At 47.9% G+C, this 16,987-nt stretch overlaps 3 protein-coding genes across 3 annotated transcripts; 2 read left to right on the top strand and 1 right to left on the bottom strand.

Annotated features, from left to right (window-relative positions):
* Positions 1-102: 102 nt before the first annotated feature.
* LOC122619117 (protein zwilch) lies at positions 103-2,460 on the top strand. Its single transcript, XM_043795849.1, has 4 exons — positions 103-1,295; positions 1,351-1,846; positions 1,905-2,159; positions 2,221-2,460. The coding sequence occupies exons 1-4, from the start codon at positions 180-182 to the stop codon at positions 2,286-2,288; spliced, it is 1,935 nt and encodes a 644-aa protein (XP_043651784.1). The 5' UTR covers positions 103-179; the 3' UTR covers positions 2,289-2,460.
* Positions 2,461-3,120: 660 nt separating this feature from the next.
* Positions 3,121-9,103, top strand: LOC122620574 (chaoptin). Its single transcript, XM_043798101.1, has 15 exons — positions 3,121-3,214; positions 3,663-3,899; positions 3,995-4,708; positions 4,814-4,989; positions 5,275-5,409; positions 5,496-5,724; positions 5,788-6,397; positions 6,452-6,582; positions 6,646-6,902; positions 6,961-7,102; positions 7,165-7,523; positions 7,582-8,005; positions 8,069-8,310; positions 8,370-8,556; positions 8,625-9,103. The coding sequence occupies exons 1-15, from the start codon at positions 3,212-3,214 to the stop codon at positions 8,724-8,726; spliced, it is 3,948 nt and encodes a 1,315-aa protein (XP_043654036.1). The 5' UTR covers positions 3,121-3,211; the 3' UTR covers positions 8,727-9,103.
* Positions 9,104-9,653: 550 nt separating this feature from the next.
* LOC122619354 (probable 2-oxoglutarate dehydrogenase E1 component DHKTD1 homolog, mitochondrial) lies at positions 9,654-16,626 on the bottom strand. The gene is made up of 12 exons (XM_043796246.1): positions 16,425-16,626; positions 14,289-14,406; positions 13,953-14,130; positions 13,647-13,866; positions 12,976-13,137; positions 12,541-12,614; positions 11,697-12,458; positions 11,222-11,639; positions 10,837-11,160; positions 10,264-10,452; positions 9,973-10,058; positions 9,654-9,871 (listed from the first exon to the last, which is right to left on the bottom strand). Exons 1-12 carry the CDS (start codon positions 16,546-16,548, stop codon positions 9,767-9,769), a joined length of 2,760 nt encoding a protein of 919 aa, XP_043652181.1. The 5' UTR covers positions 16,549-16,626; the 3' UTR covers positions 9,654-9,766.
* Positions 16,627-16,987: the final 361 nt, after the last annotated feature.

Raw genomic sequence — 16,987 nt, 5'->3', positions numbered from 1 at the left:
GGCTATCGGTGCTAGCACTAGCTGCAGTGTGACCTTTAGGTGGTTGCTGACAGTATTTTGTGTTCCCTTGGGTGGTATACACTAAACAGAGTAGGATAGTGTGACCATTTAACAATTTCTCGCTTCGCTTTTCAAATACTGCCGCTTTTTGGTTTCTGTTGTGCGAATTTGCTTCAAAAATGTCGGCTTCAGCGAATTTGGCGAACGTTTACGCGGAGCTATTGCGCCGGTGCGGCGAGTCGTACACTATCACTTATGGAGCACCACCCACCTATTTGGTGAGCACGGTGGGAGCTGCAGAGGCGGGCAAGAAGATTGTGCTGGTCTTCAAGGAGGATCGCAGTGGTGCAGTGACCAGAATCCGGACCACGCCCACAACGCCCACCAGGGCAGCCACAAAGAAAGAGGGCTCTGCGGACTTGGATCTGACGGGGAGTCCTTTAAAGGACGACTGCCTGGTGGACGCCATAGCCGACTTGTCCATCGACCTGCAGCTGGACAACTCGAATCCCTGGAAGCTGGAGGAGGAGTACCAGCGTGGGATACCCGTGGACAAGGCCAGGTCCATAGTGTGCTCCGAGTTCCTGCAGCTGGCTGAAGGACTCGGATCCGTGTGGTTTCTGTGCGACGGCAGCGATCCTGGGCAGACTCAGTTGCTCCAGTATGAGTTCAACCCCACGCACTTCTCCAGGGGAATCCTAAGCTACCAGGGGGTGCACCCTGCTTACTTGGTAACCTCGCAGTCCCTGGTGCGCCAACATGGCAAGACTCCGGATGAAACCTTGATTGAAAACAGCTACCAGGTTAATCCCCACATGAAACTGCGCTGCTCCTGGACATCTAGTGCTGCACTTCCCCGCCTGGTGAACCTAAACAACTGCGATGTGGCCTTGAACCACACATTTCGCGTGGGCGACTGCAGTCCTTTGACGCAGGACTTCATGAACCAGCTGCGCATTCTGGTCTACATACGCGAGGACATCGTCTCCTACCACACGGACGTCAAGCAGGGCGTCTCACGGGATCCCACCTACCGCTGTGGTAGTGGCATTGACATGGACGAGCTGCGCGAGTCCATTAATCAGACAATGACAGATGTCTCCGGCCTTATAGGTCGTTATAGCATGAGCAATGCGGAGTTCGACATCGAAGATGTGGTGCAGAGGGCCAAGGTGCGCCAGCTCACCGATCTGACCGATAAGCTTTGGGAGCTGCTCAAGTGCTGCCACTCCTACAAGGAACTTAAAATGGCCTTTAGCATGCTCTTCCAATGTGCTGCACGCTGTAACATAGTAGTAAGTACATTTGCATGTAAGACACCACACATTATTCATACTCTTAATCCCATAGAACACGCCTACCAACAAAAATCGACTAGCCAAGATTATCACCGAGTTGGCCAATCGTCGTCTGGCCATGCCCTGTTTAAGTGGAGCCGAGCCGTTGGAACTTCTTTTGGAGATTGGCCTAGAGAAGTTGTACAAGGACTACGAGTTTATCTACACCGAGAGCAAGATGTGCAGCACCAATCTGCTGAAGGAGGACTCGAGCGAAGCAACGTTGGACGATGCCTCCCCACAGAATCTGCCTCAGCTTCGAAAATCCCTGCATAATGCGGTCAGAGGGGATCCGACCCCAGGAGCAGGAATGCGGAAGACGCTGCTGCATCACCACGGCGCTGCCAATTCGCGGAATACAAAATATGCCGCTAACGACGATGATGCCGGGTTCAAAAACAGTCATTTCGACGAGCACGAGAGTACGGAGAGAATCTCCAAGTTGTTTCAGATTCACTGCACCCTGGAGCATCTGCTGATGATGCACATCCACTTAAATCTGGCCAACGGTGAGCAGGAAAAACAGACTGAGGGGTTTTCACCTATAACATTGTTTTTGATTTACAGTTTACAACGATGTCTGTTCTGAGCTGCTAAAGAAACCGCCCAAATTAGTGGAATCCATCGATGATCAGCTAAGTGACGTAATGGACATTCGCCTGTCTGCCCACTATGTCAGGGATCACTTGGATGGTAAGGATCCCTACTCCCGGCACATTACCATGCGTTCGTACAACAAGTTCCGCGAACTGAAGACCACCTTCTATTTCGATTCGGAAAACATTTGTCCGCCCAACTTGGCTCAGTGTTTCCAGTGTGATGGTAAGTTCGCCATTTGATTTATTTATTTTCCATAGCTTTAGTAATGTATTTGACTTCGCAGACAAGGAGATGGTCAAGGAGCGCACTTATCATTCCTGGATATATCGCAAGATTCGCTCACTTAAGTAAGGCTTGCTTAGTCATACAAAATTGTAAATTTTTTGAAATTAAGCATAGCTAAGGACTGTTTAAAACTGCTTTTTAACTTTGTAATGATTTATTTAATTTATATCTTGCAAGAATGGCTCTTGATTTGAAAGTCTTTCTAAGCACTCTGCTCGATTAGCCTTTGAGATAAGTTTAAACTGTTAAATTGTTTCAAACATTCAAATTTAATTAAATGCCTCTAGCCATAACTTTTTTAAACTGTGTTCTGTACAGCCTCTTTGTTTCGAATTTCAATTGTTTGAGCGTGTTGTACAAGCTCTTCAACGCGTTTTCGCGAACCCCCAAAAAAGGCAGCAGTGCACACCGAAATCATGTTAAACGAACTCGTACAAGTTTTAAGCCGACCCAGAGGCTATCGCCGCTGCATTGGAAATCTTGAAAACCTGGCCGAAATCCGCTTCCGCCCAGCTCGCACTTTTATCGCAATGTTTTTGCCGGCCATATTCTAAACAAAGGCCAGCATGTCCAACATTTGGCCATTCCTCCGCTGAAGTAATGCTGCAAATGAGGCGAAAAGAGTGTGTGCCCAATGGTAACGGCGCCATCGAGCATTCCCGATATGTTACAATCCAATTAGCCGGATGCGCCAGTTGGCCAACTAGAGTACTTGGCCTGTTGCCGATTGATTTGCAGTCTGTCAGACGTGCGTGGAACGCGCAGCGGTTCGGTCGTGTTTTTTCCAGCCCTGTTTCCCTGAAAAACGAACGGAATTTCAAGCAAGGATTTTACCGCGAGTGTCCTGGCCAGGGAATATAGCCACTGTGAGCTGGAAATCAAATTGTTTGGCCAGTAGACTGAGTGAAAAGTGGACAGTGGCCGTCAAATTTAATTAAGTTTGTTTCAATCGCCAATCGTCGCGAGTGCCTAATCTAATTAACAGCAAAATGGTGTGTATTGTACAACGAAATGGCCTGATATCCTGCTCAACTGAATCTTAATTGCTATTAAAACCTCAAAAGGACATTTGTACTCTATGCGAGTAGCCCTTGAAGTGCTTAAGTCTAGCGACTCAAAAGAAACCGTTGACGGATTCAAATCCTGTGAAATGAAGATACCCCTTTGCTCTAGTCACCCCCAACTTATCCTCGGAAACTTTTCCAGACACAACAGCTAATCCTTTTGACGAAGTCTTCGTTGGTTTTTTAGCGCACTCCTAACAGGCTTGAGAAGCCATACTAAAAACACGGAGTTGTGCAATAAGAGTTTGTGCTCAAAAATAGATATGATATGATTTAGATACCATAAACGGGGTTGGAAAAGTTTGCCTTTTAACTAATTGCTAGTCCCTCGATGGTTAAGTCATCCGCAGTACCTCATTATGCACTCTTTCTCTAGGGCCTCGAGTTTTTCTTTAAGTTCGGCTATGCCTTTCTGACAATAACCCTCATGATCATGATCTGGATGTCGCTGGCCCGTGCCTCGATGTTCGATCGAGAGATGGAGGAGACGCACTACCCGCCCTGCACCTACAACGTGATGTGCACCTGCTCCAAGTCCTCCACGGATCTGGGGATAGTGCACTGCAAGAATGTTCCGTTTCCGGCACTGCCGCGCATGGTGAACCAGTCAAAGGTGAGTTGTAGAACTTGGATAACTTATAATCGTTTGGTTTGAATTGAATAACTGCTATCTTTATATTTATGTTCCACGCCATCTATTCTGGTTAGGTTTTCATGCTGCACATGGAGAACACGGGTCTGCGCGAGATTGAGCCCTACTTCCTGCAGTCCACGGGCATGTACCGCTTAAAGATCTCTGGTAACCATCTCACCGAGATCCCAGATGACGCCTTCACCGGCCTGGAGCGATCGCTGTGGGAGCTGATTCTGCCCCAGAACGACCTGGTGGAGATCCCATCCAAGTCGCTGAGGCACCTGCAGAAGCTGCGACACCTGGACCTGGGCTACAACCACATAACGCACATCCAGCACGACTCGTTCCGCGGACTGGAGGACTCGCTGCAGACGCTGATCCTGCGCGAGAACTGCATCTCGCAGCTAATGTCGCACAGCTTCTCCGGCCTCCTGATCCTGGAGACCCTCGACCTGAGTGGGAACAACCTGTTCGAGATCGATCCGAACGTGTTCATCGATGGAATGCCGCGGCTGACTCGTCTCTTGCTTACGGATAACATCCTCTCGGAGATTCCATACGACGCCCTGGGTCCACTGAAGAGCCTTCGCACCTTGGACATCTCCCACAATGTGATCTGGTCGCTCAGTGGCAACGAAACCTACGAGATCAAGGCCAGCACCAAGCTGAATCTGGACAATCTGCACCTGGAGTACAATCACATTGAGGTCCTGCCTCCGAATTCGTTCAAGTACTTCGACACCGTCAATCGCACCTTCTTCGATGGCAATCCCATTCACACTCTGCGGGTAGGTTACCTTACCTGACTTACATCCCTTCCAGAAATTTGGTTATTAAAGAACACATTACAATCTCATCTTGGATATGTGTATTATATCATCCTTCGCTTTCAGGAAGATGCCTTTAAGCCCGCTCGAATCAGGGAGATATACATGCGCTATTGCGGCCTGACAAACATTTCGCCTGTGGCCTTTGACAGCCTGGTGAACAGCCTCCAGATCCTGGATTTGTCTGGGAACAATCTCACCAAGCTGCATCACAAGCTCTTCAACAATTTCGATGTCTTGAGGTGAGTCGAGCACCTGCACTCCGATTCACTCACGTTCCACCCCCATTCCACCTGCACATGTGTATATTGGGGGGAACTAATCGGATTGCCGGCAGCCTCTAGGGCTTCTCCAGTCCCTAAGTTCGTGTGTGCGCTATGTGGGTGACCCTATTTAGAAGAATTCGAGGAGGAGGGAAAAGCCGCGCAATCAGGCAATCATGCAAAAATACCGTACACTGGGGAAAAAGCTTGAGTTGCACATCTGTTATTGAATTTTAATGTATTTTCCACTTTCTTAAATAACAGGGTCATTAGCATGCGGGACAACAAGATCAAGATCCAGAAGCCCACGGAGACCTTCAATGCGGTGCACTACACCCTCCTGAAGCTGGACCTGAGTGGAGACCGCAACGACCCCACCAATCTGCAGACCCTGCGCAAGTAAGTGAACCCAGTGCACCGAGAAATCATCCTGCTCCCCACACACCCTTCACCCCAGAACCACTCTTGTATTTATTTACAAAAAGTATGACCAGAATGCGGAACATGCGATCCCTGTCGATCTCGCGACTGGGATCCTCCTCCGTGGGGCCCGAGGACTTCAAGGACTTCGGCGTGGAGCTGGAGGATCTGCAAATCACCAGGGCCAGTCTCTCCGGGATTCAATCACACGCCTTCAAGCATGTCAGGGGTCTTAAGAGGCTGGACTTTAGCGAGAACGGAATATCGAGCATCGAGAACGATGCCTTCCATGAGGTAAATAAGGATTAACTTAATATAATAAAACTTATTAGATCATGATATATCCTTTTTCTGTAGATTGGTCACTCGCTCATCTCGCTGAAGATGTCGCACGGCTACTCTGGCAGTGCCCTGCCAGCTGAACCTCTGAGACATCTGACTTCCCTTCAAGAACTGGACTTTAGCAACAACCACATCAGCAGCATGAGTGACACCAGCTTCCATTTCCTGAAGAACTTGCGGCTCCTAGAGCTTCATGACAACAGGATCGAACAGGTTTTGAAGGGCACCTTCCAGGGCGACATTCACTCAAAGCTGGAGGAGATCTCGCTTCGCTTCAACCACCTGACCTCCATTTCGCAGCATACCTTCTTCGATCTGGAAGCCTTAAGGAAACTGCATCTGGATGACAATAAGATTGACAAGATCGAGCGAAGAGCCTTTATGAACCTCGATGAACTTGAGTATCTTAGCTTAAGGGGCAACAAGATAAACAACCTGGCTGACGAGTCCTTCCAGAACCTTCCAAAACTGGAGATCCTGGACATGGCTTTCAACCAGCTACCCAACTTCAACTTTGACTACTTCGACCAAGTGGGCACCTTGTCGAATCTTAATGTGAACGTGAGCCACAATCAAATCAGGCAGTTGATGTACAATTCCTCATGGAGTGGACGAAATGAACATGGTAGGGTCTTATTCACTGGCAAGTCTTTAGTTTTTTAATAGCTTTGGTTTTCAGGTGGCATGTACCACTCAAACATCAAGATATTGGATCTTTCCCACAACAATATCTCTATTATTCATCCTGGATACTTCCGGCCTGCCGAAATTTCACTGACGCACTTGCATCTGGGCTACAATTCGCTAATGGTGGGTCTCACTTAAAGAAAATTAATGACTTTGTTACCAGCGCTTTATACTTTGACCTCTTAGAACACGACTCGTGATGTTTTCGGCAACATGCCGCACCTGCAATGGTTGGACCTCAGCTACAATTGGATCCACGAACTGGACTTTGATGCCTTCAAGAACACCAAGCAGCTCCAGCTGGTCTTCTTTGCTCACAATTACCTCAGTGACATTCCCCAGGATATTTTCAAACCTGTCCAGGGCCTGCGCATCGTTGACTTCTCGCACAATCACCTGAGGGGCCTGCCCGACAATCTCTTCTACAATGGAGGAATGGAAAAGTGAGTAAACATCCATATCATCTATGTATGGACCTTAATGTATTTATGACTCTTGAAGACTGGATGTGTCGCACAACTTGATGTTGAAGATCCCCTCCTCATCGCTGTCCAGTTTGGCTGCCTTGACGCTTTGCGAATTGCACCTGTCCAACAACTTTATCTCCACCATTCACAGCATGGATTTGTCCAACAAGTTTAGAGTAAGCCATTGGCGAAACACTTAATTTATAATAATGAAAACAAATCTCAATTCCGACTATAGTCACTTCGCTACCTGGACATCTCATACAACTATCTGCTGCGAATTGATGATGCAGTTTTCGCCACCATGCCAAAACTGGCCGTTCTGGATCTCTCCCACAATCGGGATCTGAAGGTGATGGATAAGTCGTTTATGGGCTTGGAGAACTCGCTGATCAAACTGGGACTGGAGAACGTTTCTCTGAGCACAGTGCCCGAGATTCGACTGAAGTATCTGCGGGAGTTCCGCCTGGGTTACAATGAACTGCCTTCGATTCCGCAGGAACTAGCCCACAATATGAGTAATCTGCGCATGCTGGACCTATCCAACAACGACTTAACCAATGTGCCACTGATGACCCAAGCTCTGCCCCACTTGAGGTGCGTTAATCGAACTTGCAACATGATCTATCTAATCAGCATTCGCCATTCAAAACAGACGCCTGATGCTCTCGGGCAATCCGATAACCTCGCTGAACAACAACAGTTTCGACGGCGTGAACGAGGATCTTGAGATGCTGGATATATCGAATTTCCGGTTGCACTATTTCGAGTATGGCTGTCTGGACTCGTTGCCCCACCTGCGATCGCTTAAGCTTACTGCCTATTCCCACCTGGAGCACTTCAATATCCCACATCTGCTGCGCCATCATTATAATATCCGCCAGCTGTGGATCGAGGCCCCGCAGCCCTTCACCCGCATTGTTAAGAAGGGATCTGGACCCACCCAGGAGATGCAGACCCTTCAGCTGGGCAATCCCACCGACTTGCAGCGCGAAATGGAGGGCCACCTGCCCTCCAAGCTGACCAACATCACCTTCAGTGGTCCCCAGTTCACCAACCTGAATGAACGCATTTTAAGAGTGAGTAGTTCTTCCAAATCGATGTCTATTTAAGTGATAAAATATACATTTCATTTGTTGCAGGGCATGCGTTCTCCGTACCTCTACATGCAATTATTCAACACCTCTCTGCAAGCCTTGCCTCCGAACTTCTTTAAGTACATGGGCCGAGTTCGGAACATTTCGCTGGACATTCGCTACCACAACCGGAACCTGAAGAAGATTCCCAATCCCAACACAGGCGCTGTTCCTTATCTGCCGAACAGTGTGTTCCTCACGGACTTGAAGATGTCGCACACTGATCTCAACTGCGACTGCGACCTAGGGTAATTTGGTTTTCTAATTATACGGCATTGTTTTGATTATTATTATAATGCTTGTATAGGTGGGTGGAGTTCTGGCAACGCAAGAGGCGCCAGTACATCTGCTCCTCCCAAACCTGGACCGACACCGTTTTCCGCACTTTCATGAACTCACCTTGCCAGGTGTACGGACGCCACAACTGCGACGAACACGACGATGACCTGCGGGAGACGCGCTGTGAAAACAAAGGAGGGCAGCAGCTGATGGAGGTGGGTATCAAATGGGATTCGAATGGACTGCCCAGGAATATTTCGCTAATCGCAATAACTCTCGACAGGCCCTCAAATTCGATCTGGAGTGCGGGTGGGACAATGCAAATTGCCGGGAGGCCGCCTTTGTGGTGGTGATGGTGTGCGTGGCCATGGTCTTCTGGATGTGACTTCTGCACTTCGCATATAAGACGTCCACCGACTTTTATACCATTCTTGAGCAAGTCTACGGCAGACAGGTCATATGAGTCCTGCCGCCTGCCATCTGCCGTCTAGAGTTTAAGCGTGATGATGAGACTTTGGCCACTTTGATACCTTTCGCAGTTAGTTGTTTCTCTTCCGACAACCTTCTCTCACCGATCCGCTGGTCCTTGGTAACGCCTTATATGTAGTACTCCACACCGCTCACCACTCACCACCAGTCACCTCTAAAGCACTCCATTCTGCGCCTCGCCTCACTGTCTATCTCCATGTATGTATATTTTCGTAGGCCTTAACTTAGTACCTAATAACTATCTAATCACCCACCTGGCCTGACCCCCCAATACTTTCTGTACTTCTCTTATAAGTTAGGTCACTGCGCTGCTTAAACAATTCCAAAATGAAAGTCTGTAAAATGTTTCATAAACATATAATAAATATTTACGGTAGGTTAAGTTCCCCCTGTCGTCTCCCACTTTATTTGGAGCCACCATTTGGGGCATTATGATTTTTATTGGTCTGCGAGCAGAAGTACTTGCTACAACAAGTTGCGTTCACAATTGCCGGACCAGGCTGGTCCAGAAACGAACAATTAAAAACTTTTCGCTTAAAGTTTCCCCTCTTCGGACGGCTTTTCCATACGATAAATTTTCGTTCGTTTTAGTTCCTTTTTTATGGCACTTTAAGGGCGTTTGTAAAGAATTTTGTTCAAAATGTTTGCAGCACACAAGAGGGAAAATATGCAACACTTAAATCTGGTCATAAATTTAGAAATATTTTCTTTAGCTCTTAACACCGAGTTACAGCAACATGAATTAAAAATGTGCATGAGTGCCAACAATATTTTTATGTAACAATTTATATGTAACAATTTACATACATAGGGTATTTCAAGGATCAACCATTTCAAAAGTCCTGTTTTCCGCTTTTACACATATATTTTTGGCAGTTTTATTGAGCTAAAGTACTTTGTGATATATGGACAGGCTGAGGAGGCGGCTTCGAATGCTCAAAGTTCAAATGGGGCAGCAACAATCTCATCAACTTCCCGTTTATGCACTTTTCCGATTCCGGTGGCGGGTGTGGGTGCCTCGCAGCGACCGCAGTAGTGGAGCTGTGGAAAGCAGGAAAAGCGGAAAAACGGGCAAAATCGGTGGGTGGTGAAAAGTGCATAGAGCTCTTTCTGTGGCCGCCGGTGGCAGGCTGACTTTTTACCTGTTGGCCAATTAAATTTTCAAAACGTGGGCGAACAAACGTCCAGGCGCCCATATTGCGATGCTCCTCCTGGCTCCAAACAAAAGCTGCACGGAGAAAAAATATGTAAAGTTATAAATATAATCATAAATCATAAATCATAATCATCATAATCATATCATAAATATATTAACATATATTAAGAAAGAAGAATGTCCGTCACTTTCAGTATTAGTCATATTTTTCCGTGTAAAAAACGATAGAAAGTACAGATCCGGTCAACTTTGTGGGCGAAGTTTACGATGGACTCACATTGCACGTTGCCGTATTGGGCCAGCTGGGCCTGCAGCTCCTGGACGGGGAAAGGACTCAGGGACTCCAGGCGCAGGATGGCCGTGTCGTAGGCCTGACGCTTCTCCCGCTCCTCGGCGAGAGTGTAGTAGTGCTTTCCACTGCACAGGATGACCTTGCGCACCTCCTCCGGCTTCGCAGTGGTGTCTCCTGTCGTTGGAAGTGGGTGAGAGCAGAAAAAATTGAACGAAGAAGAGATGGATTAATTCCGTGATATCGCTGAACTATAAAGTTTTCATAATAAGCCTGAATTTATGCGAACAATATTGGACAGTAGCAATACATTAAAAGTCTATTATATGCTTTGTAAAACTGGCAAAAGTTATGTTCTGTTGCTGAAAAGTTTACTTTGCTGGTTTGCCCTTATGAATGCGCCTATTAACTACTTTGGCCAACGAGGTGTATTTTTAATAGATTTAACTAAAGTGGTTTACTACATTTTTGCCCAGGGACAGTGATATAGTGCCCTAGTTATACCCTAACCCCACCCGCCTTACCACGAGTCTGTGGAGATAAACAGAGGCCATTACTCACCCAGGACATTGTGGAAGAGCGTGCCCGGCTGGAAGTCCTCGTGCGTGGATGTGGCCGCAGGAAGGCGGAGCAGCGTTTTGGGGGCCACCACGACGAGGGGCTTGCGGAAGTTCCTCGCCAGTTGGCGACGCAGTACGTGATAGTATTGGGCGGGCGTGGTGGGGTTCACGATGTGCACGTTGACGGAATCGCCATCGGCGGATGTTTCCTTGGAGTCGCAGAGCTGCAGGAAGCGCTCGATGCGACAGGAACTGTGCTCCGATGCAGCGCCATCGTATCCGTGGGGCAGTAGCATCACCAAGGCGTTGGACTCCATCCACTTGGCTGGTTAACAAATTCCTTAAGTGAGTACGGAAAATAAGAAAAGAAGTAATTTCCAACTCACTCTCTCCCGAGACGATGAAGGTGTCGATTATAATTTGTGCTCCGTTGGCGAAGTCCCCAAACTGCGCTTCCCAGATAATCAGGTTGTTGGGGTTGTCAATGGCCATGCCGTACTCGAATCCCAGCACCGCCTCCTCCGACAAAATGCTGTGGGCCAGCTCCAGTTTTCCACCGTTTCCGCCCTCCATGCTGTTCAAGGGAAGGAACATCTCGTTGGTCTGCTGATCCACCAGCATGGCATGGCGATGGGAGAAGGTTCCCCGGCCCACGTCCTCGCCACTGATCCTCACATTGTGGCCCTGGTACATCAGGCTGCCAATGGCCAAGGCCTCGGCTGTGGACCAGTCGATCTTGACTCCGTTTTCCAGTTTCTTCAGTCGCGCATTGACATGCGTTTTCAGCAGGTGTGGGTGGATGTTCTGTAACCCAGGAAAGAATATTTAGAATATAAATATAATAAAACCGAGCTGACCTACAAAGTCTTCTGGGAAAGTCACACTCTGCTGACCAATGTAGTGAAGCAGCGAGTAATCCAGGCCAGTGTCCCAATAGGTTAGCTCCTTGGAGGGTGCCAACTGGAGGTCCTTCCACTGCTTTTCGAAGAAAGTAGGTGGTGGCTGGTAGGTTGGAGCCAAGGCAAGTTCCTCACCCAGATATTTCATGTACTCATCCCTCATTTCCTTGGCCTTCGACTCCGGGAGAACCTGCTTCTTGGCCAACTGCTGGGCGTACAAGTCCGGAACCGATTCCCGCTGGTGGACAATCTTGTAGACCAAGGGATTGGTGAAGGTGGGGTCATCCAACTCGTTGTGACCCCATCTCCTGAAGCAGTTCAAATCAATAAAGATGTCCTTGCGGAACTCCCTCTGATATCTAAAGGCCAAGCTTGTGATCCTGGCCAGGGCCTCGGGATCATCGCCATTGACATGGAACACAGGGGCCTGAATGGACTTGGCCAAGTCGGAGGTGTAGGCAGTGGATCGTCCTCGATCTCCGGGCGTGGTGAATCCCACCTGGTTGTTGACAATCAAGTGCAGACTTCCGCCCACCTCAAAGTGGGGCACGTAGGCCATGTTGAGGCACTCCTGGTTGATTCCCTGGCCGGCGAACGCAGCATCGCCATGCAGGATTACGTTGAGCACGTGTTCACCGAAAGGCTGACTACCATCCCCGAAGGCTCCTTCACCTCTGGCCTGCTGCTTCGATCGCGTCTTTCCCATGGCCACAGGATTGGCAGCCTAAAGGCGGGATAAAGGAGAAACAGCAACACGATGCTGGAATCAGGAATCAAATTTCAAAGTTTGACGTGTGTCGGCTTACCTCCAGATGGGAGGGATTCCGCACCATGCTGAAGCTCAGCTTCTTGCCCAGCACTTCCAGCTGCTCGGAAACATCTGTGTGCGATTCGGTTCAGGTTTTATTAAATTAAGCATACGCCGTGTGTGCTTAGGCCAGCGAGACTAATACTGCTTGGCGCACACGAAGGGGATGGGATGAAGGGATTTGAATTTAAATGAAGAATATTAAATACCCAGGGGTCTAGCTCTCATATAGTGACCCAAATAATACCGGATACTTTGGGATAACGAATTCAATATAAATAGGTAAAAGATGTAACAATTTCCCGCCTGTTTATATTTCACAGTACCTTTTACTTTCGTTGTAGTGCCAGTAAACGAATGGTGATCCCCCATATACCTGAATACCCTGCTCTCCGAGTAAGCCCACCGAACTCCCCGGCAAAGTTTCACTTACGGAAATGACTTATGACGTCGGACATGGCCTCGATGTCTTCGGAGAACTCGGATGCGCCGCTGAGTTTGCGGAAAACTTTCGCCGGCCGCATGTTGAAGAGCGCCGCCTGCAGCGGGGTCCTTCCTCGATGGGGCATCGCCAGGACCACGTGCTCGATGTTCGCTGTCATTCCATTGTATAATTTTTTTATCGTTGTCGTCGTGGTCGTCGTCGTCGTCGTTTCCGTTGTTTTTCGGCATTGCATGCGAGAGGGAAAAGTTTTGGGAAAGCAGATTAGGGTTAAGTAAGCGTGCGATGATATGTGAGCCCGCCTGGCGGTGGGAAGGAAGTTTAGATTGGTGGCCAGAGTTCAGGTTCAGGTTCAGGTGGGCTGGCTGGAATTCCGTGGAGCAGATTCGCCATCTCGGCGGACTGTCAGGAGGCAAAGTTTGGCGCCTTGAAATGGGTGCGCGATTCCGCGTTTCGCTAATCGCGTTTAAGAAGCGGTCCACACGCACGAGCTCGTATAAATCATGTCATGAATGTGGGATGAAACTTGGGAAATTCGGCATAAAATGGACTTAATGGCAAAAGTTTATTTCAATATACTTCAAGCATATTGGTTTGCTAAATCGCCTTTCCGCGAAATGATACATCCAAATAATTTCCATGCCACTGTGGGAAACACTCACCTTGCACACTGTCGCGGAGCAGTTGCCAGAAGAAGGCCAGCATGGACTCGGCTCCTTCGCCGCCGTATCGCTTGACTGTGGGAAACTTGAGTGCCATGAAATTGTCCCAGGCCTGCGACTTAATTAACAGCTCGGCGATTTCGCAACGCTCGCTGTTTGCCAGCTGCTGCTGGTCCAGCGTCTCAAAGTTCCTTGCCAGCCACTCGCGCTCCTCGATGTCCTGCGAAAACGAGGCAGCGGGATCAGCACGCAATGTTTATGGCATGGCATGGGATGGGATGGTATGGTATGGAATGGGACACTTACCTCGACATAGGAGAACTCGGCGCTGGTTGAGCGGCCGCAGTAAATGTCCTTGAGCAGCTGCTCCAGCTGGGCGACATTCTGGGCCACCTGCGGACCACTTAAAAGGCCATCGGTGCGCACCGGCTCCTGTGTCTGCAGTCCATAAAATGCGGGACTTAATTCCTGCAGCTCCTGCTGGCTGTGTCCAGTAGCCACGAAAATTCACAAGACAAATACACGCAGCCGGGACGATATTACAGGGAGCAGCCAGAGAGCGAGAATAAAATATGACATTTGCCAGGATGATTTCGAGTGGGGTATTGGGAAATGGCTGGGAATGGAACAGGAGCCTCCTACCTCGTCCTGATGCTGATGGGATTTACGGCTGCCAATTTGTGCCCGTGCTGGCGAAAGGCCTCCACGAAGCGATAGACGTTGGCCTGCGAGTTCCTTGAGGCCCGCACATCCTCGGCCACTGAAACACATGCGTAAACAATATAAATTTCGCCCCACGTTATAAATTATTTAAAAAAGGATTCACGTGCACATCGCCCAGTGGCACGTTGTGCGGCCTTTTGAATTTATTGGCCTTTTACTTTTATGATATTTATTCTTTGCTTCTTACGCTTTGCTTCATTTTGATGCACTAGCTGGCAGGTATGTGCACTTTCGAATCGCATTTACCCCGCAAATATTTGGCATTCGATATGAATTCGAGTGAAAACGGTTAAAATGAGTTGGCAAAAGATTAAAAGAGATTGCATCAAGTACATATATTGATGCCATATTATATCTTTCCCATCGAATTTAAAATTATAGAGTGTACCACGTTTGTGCTTCCCGAAAGACGAGCCCTTCTTGCTACATATGAGAAATTACGATTGTTGTTTTTATTGGCTTTTTTGGGGCATTTTATTCTCTGGTTGAGCCATTGACAACTCGTTGGCTGCTTAGGTGTTTACGTGCTAAAGTGTTATCCTGCTTAGAGGATTTATATGCGATGACGCATATCACTCGATTACAGGACCCTGGGATCCTTGAAATCCGTGGCACAGGACACGGGCCATCGGCAGCTGGCATTTGCCAGTTGAACCCAGAACCTAAGTCGTCCTCAAAAATGTATGCAATTTCTCGACGGCATTTCGGTCATAAATCAATTTAATGTTAAGGAGTGGGTCGCTCGGACAGCAGCACAGGATGTATGATGAATTGTATTTGCGGCGACAACATTTCAACTTGAGCGTGTAAATATTATTGGAGCACAGCGGCGCGTCCTTTGCCAAGGATAATGATTGCCCCGACTGAAATGCAGCCAAAGGACGCACAGCAAACAAGTCGGTGAGCGTATCCAGAGTATTATACCGAGACTACACTGAGGCAAAAGTTGTAGTAAATTTAAGTTTGCCCTTTACCATATTGCCAACTACTGGCCATTGATTATTAAGCCTACAAAGCCAGTTGAGCTCGCTGTTGAATATTTAAAAACTTTTCCCAAGCCTGATTTCATTTTAGATAGTTTTTCTTTAAGTGCAGCATCGTAGGCGGCTGATGTCACATGGTCAAGCGTTGAAGGCTCTTCTCTGCTGCCCAGTCAAAGGCTCCTGGCAGACTAACCAACTACCAACTACCAACTGGTGACTGTGACTGCTGACTGGTGTCTGTTGGCCATGGTGTCGATAAGCCCCAATTGTGTACGCAACGGATGCAGGACAAGCACAAAGGAGCTCCCGTTTTGGGTCCTTTGTTTGCCGTGCTTTGATATTTAGCCGGGTTCTTTTCGGACTCCCTGCCGTGCGTTTTGTGAAAAGATATAGTATCTGTGCACTGGACAACCGCCTCTCCTCACTTAATTAGTGCACTGCACGGGGGGTCGGCCGCAATCTCCTCGCTCTAATTATAAATTCAGGGTACTGGCTACACCCAGTAGCCCCATATATTTCAGGTTTATCAGATTTCAAAGTGAAAACATGTGATAAGCTTAGAACTTGGAGATTAGCTCGGGTAGGTAACATTAAAATCATAAAAAATATTCCACAAGTCAACAGAGCTGTATTTCGTCGATAGTCTCGGAGGTATAATCAATGTAGTTTCATTTCTAAAATATTTTTTATTCTGAATATGAAATCAATGTATCAATGCGTATATACCCTCCAATTACTGGGTATTCGATTGATGCATATGTCTTCTACAAACTGGTTTTCGAGTTTACCCACAGCAATTTGCACTTGATCTTTTGTTCAGGCTGCTGTTTCATTGCAGTTGATGCGGTGATTCTTGTGGGTCAGCTGCTTGAATTCCACTGATAAATAGCGGGCTGGAAAATCCGACACGCACTACGAGAAAACTACAGTGGGTTTTCATTTTGCTTGGGTAGATTTCCACTGTTCATTCATGTGAATGTTTGATCCCGAAAGACTCTTATCGATGCGATGGTTATCTCGACGGATGAGGTTTTTATTGAAGTCTTGGCAACACACTTGTTTACAACCGTACCTTGATATTCACGCTGGGCAATCGGCTTATAGCCCCAAACGCCCTTTTCGCTGTGATAGCATCGCGATTGTGGGCGTGGCAGTTTCGCGATTTTCGCCTCCGAAAGCGCCAGATAACGCAGCATGCTGATGGATTAAGAACGAGGCGTGTATGCCGGATCACCTGATAACTGCGAAACGGAATCGCGGTCTCTTCTCGCCGGCGGTCGACCCAGAACTGAAGGCTATTCACTTTTGTTTGGAGCCGGGACCCCCTCAGTCCATATAAACAAAACTACTGATAAGCTGGGAAAGAAAACGGGAGAGAAAAAAGCTAGCCAAAAAGTACTGCCTACTTTTAGGATGGTGGTGTGATATGATCGCTGTTAGTTAACAGAGCGCTCGTTTGGGTGCTGTTAGAGCTAAATAACTTCCAAATTGTTATACGCGTGTCTGAGGTGATAATGACACCGAAACATGGTTATAGAGTGTTGGAATTTCGAAATAGTTTCTTATCAGCCCACTTAAGCTGATAATGCAACTGGTTCGCTGGCCAATAATGGATTGTTTTTGGGAGAGGGATAA

The sequence above is a fragment of the Drosophila teissieri genome, chromosome 3R (genome assembly GCF_016746235.2).
Source record: "Drosophila teissieri strain GT53w chromosome 3R, Prin_Dtei_1.1, whole genome shotgun sequence".
NCBI classification, from domain to species: Eukaryota; Metazoa; Arthropoda; class Insecta; order Diptera; family Drosophilidae; genus Drosophila; species Drosophila teissieri.
The sequence above is the reverse complement of the archived record's forward strand: the minus strand, read 5'-3'. Positions and strand labels throughout refer to the sequence as shown.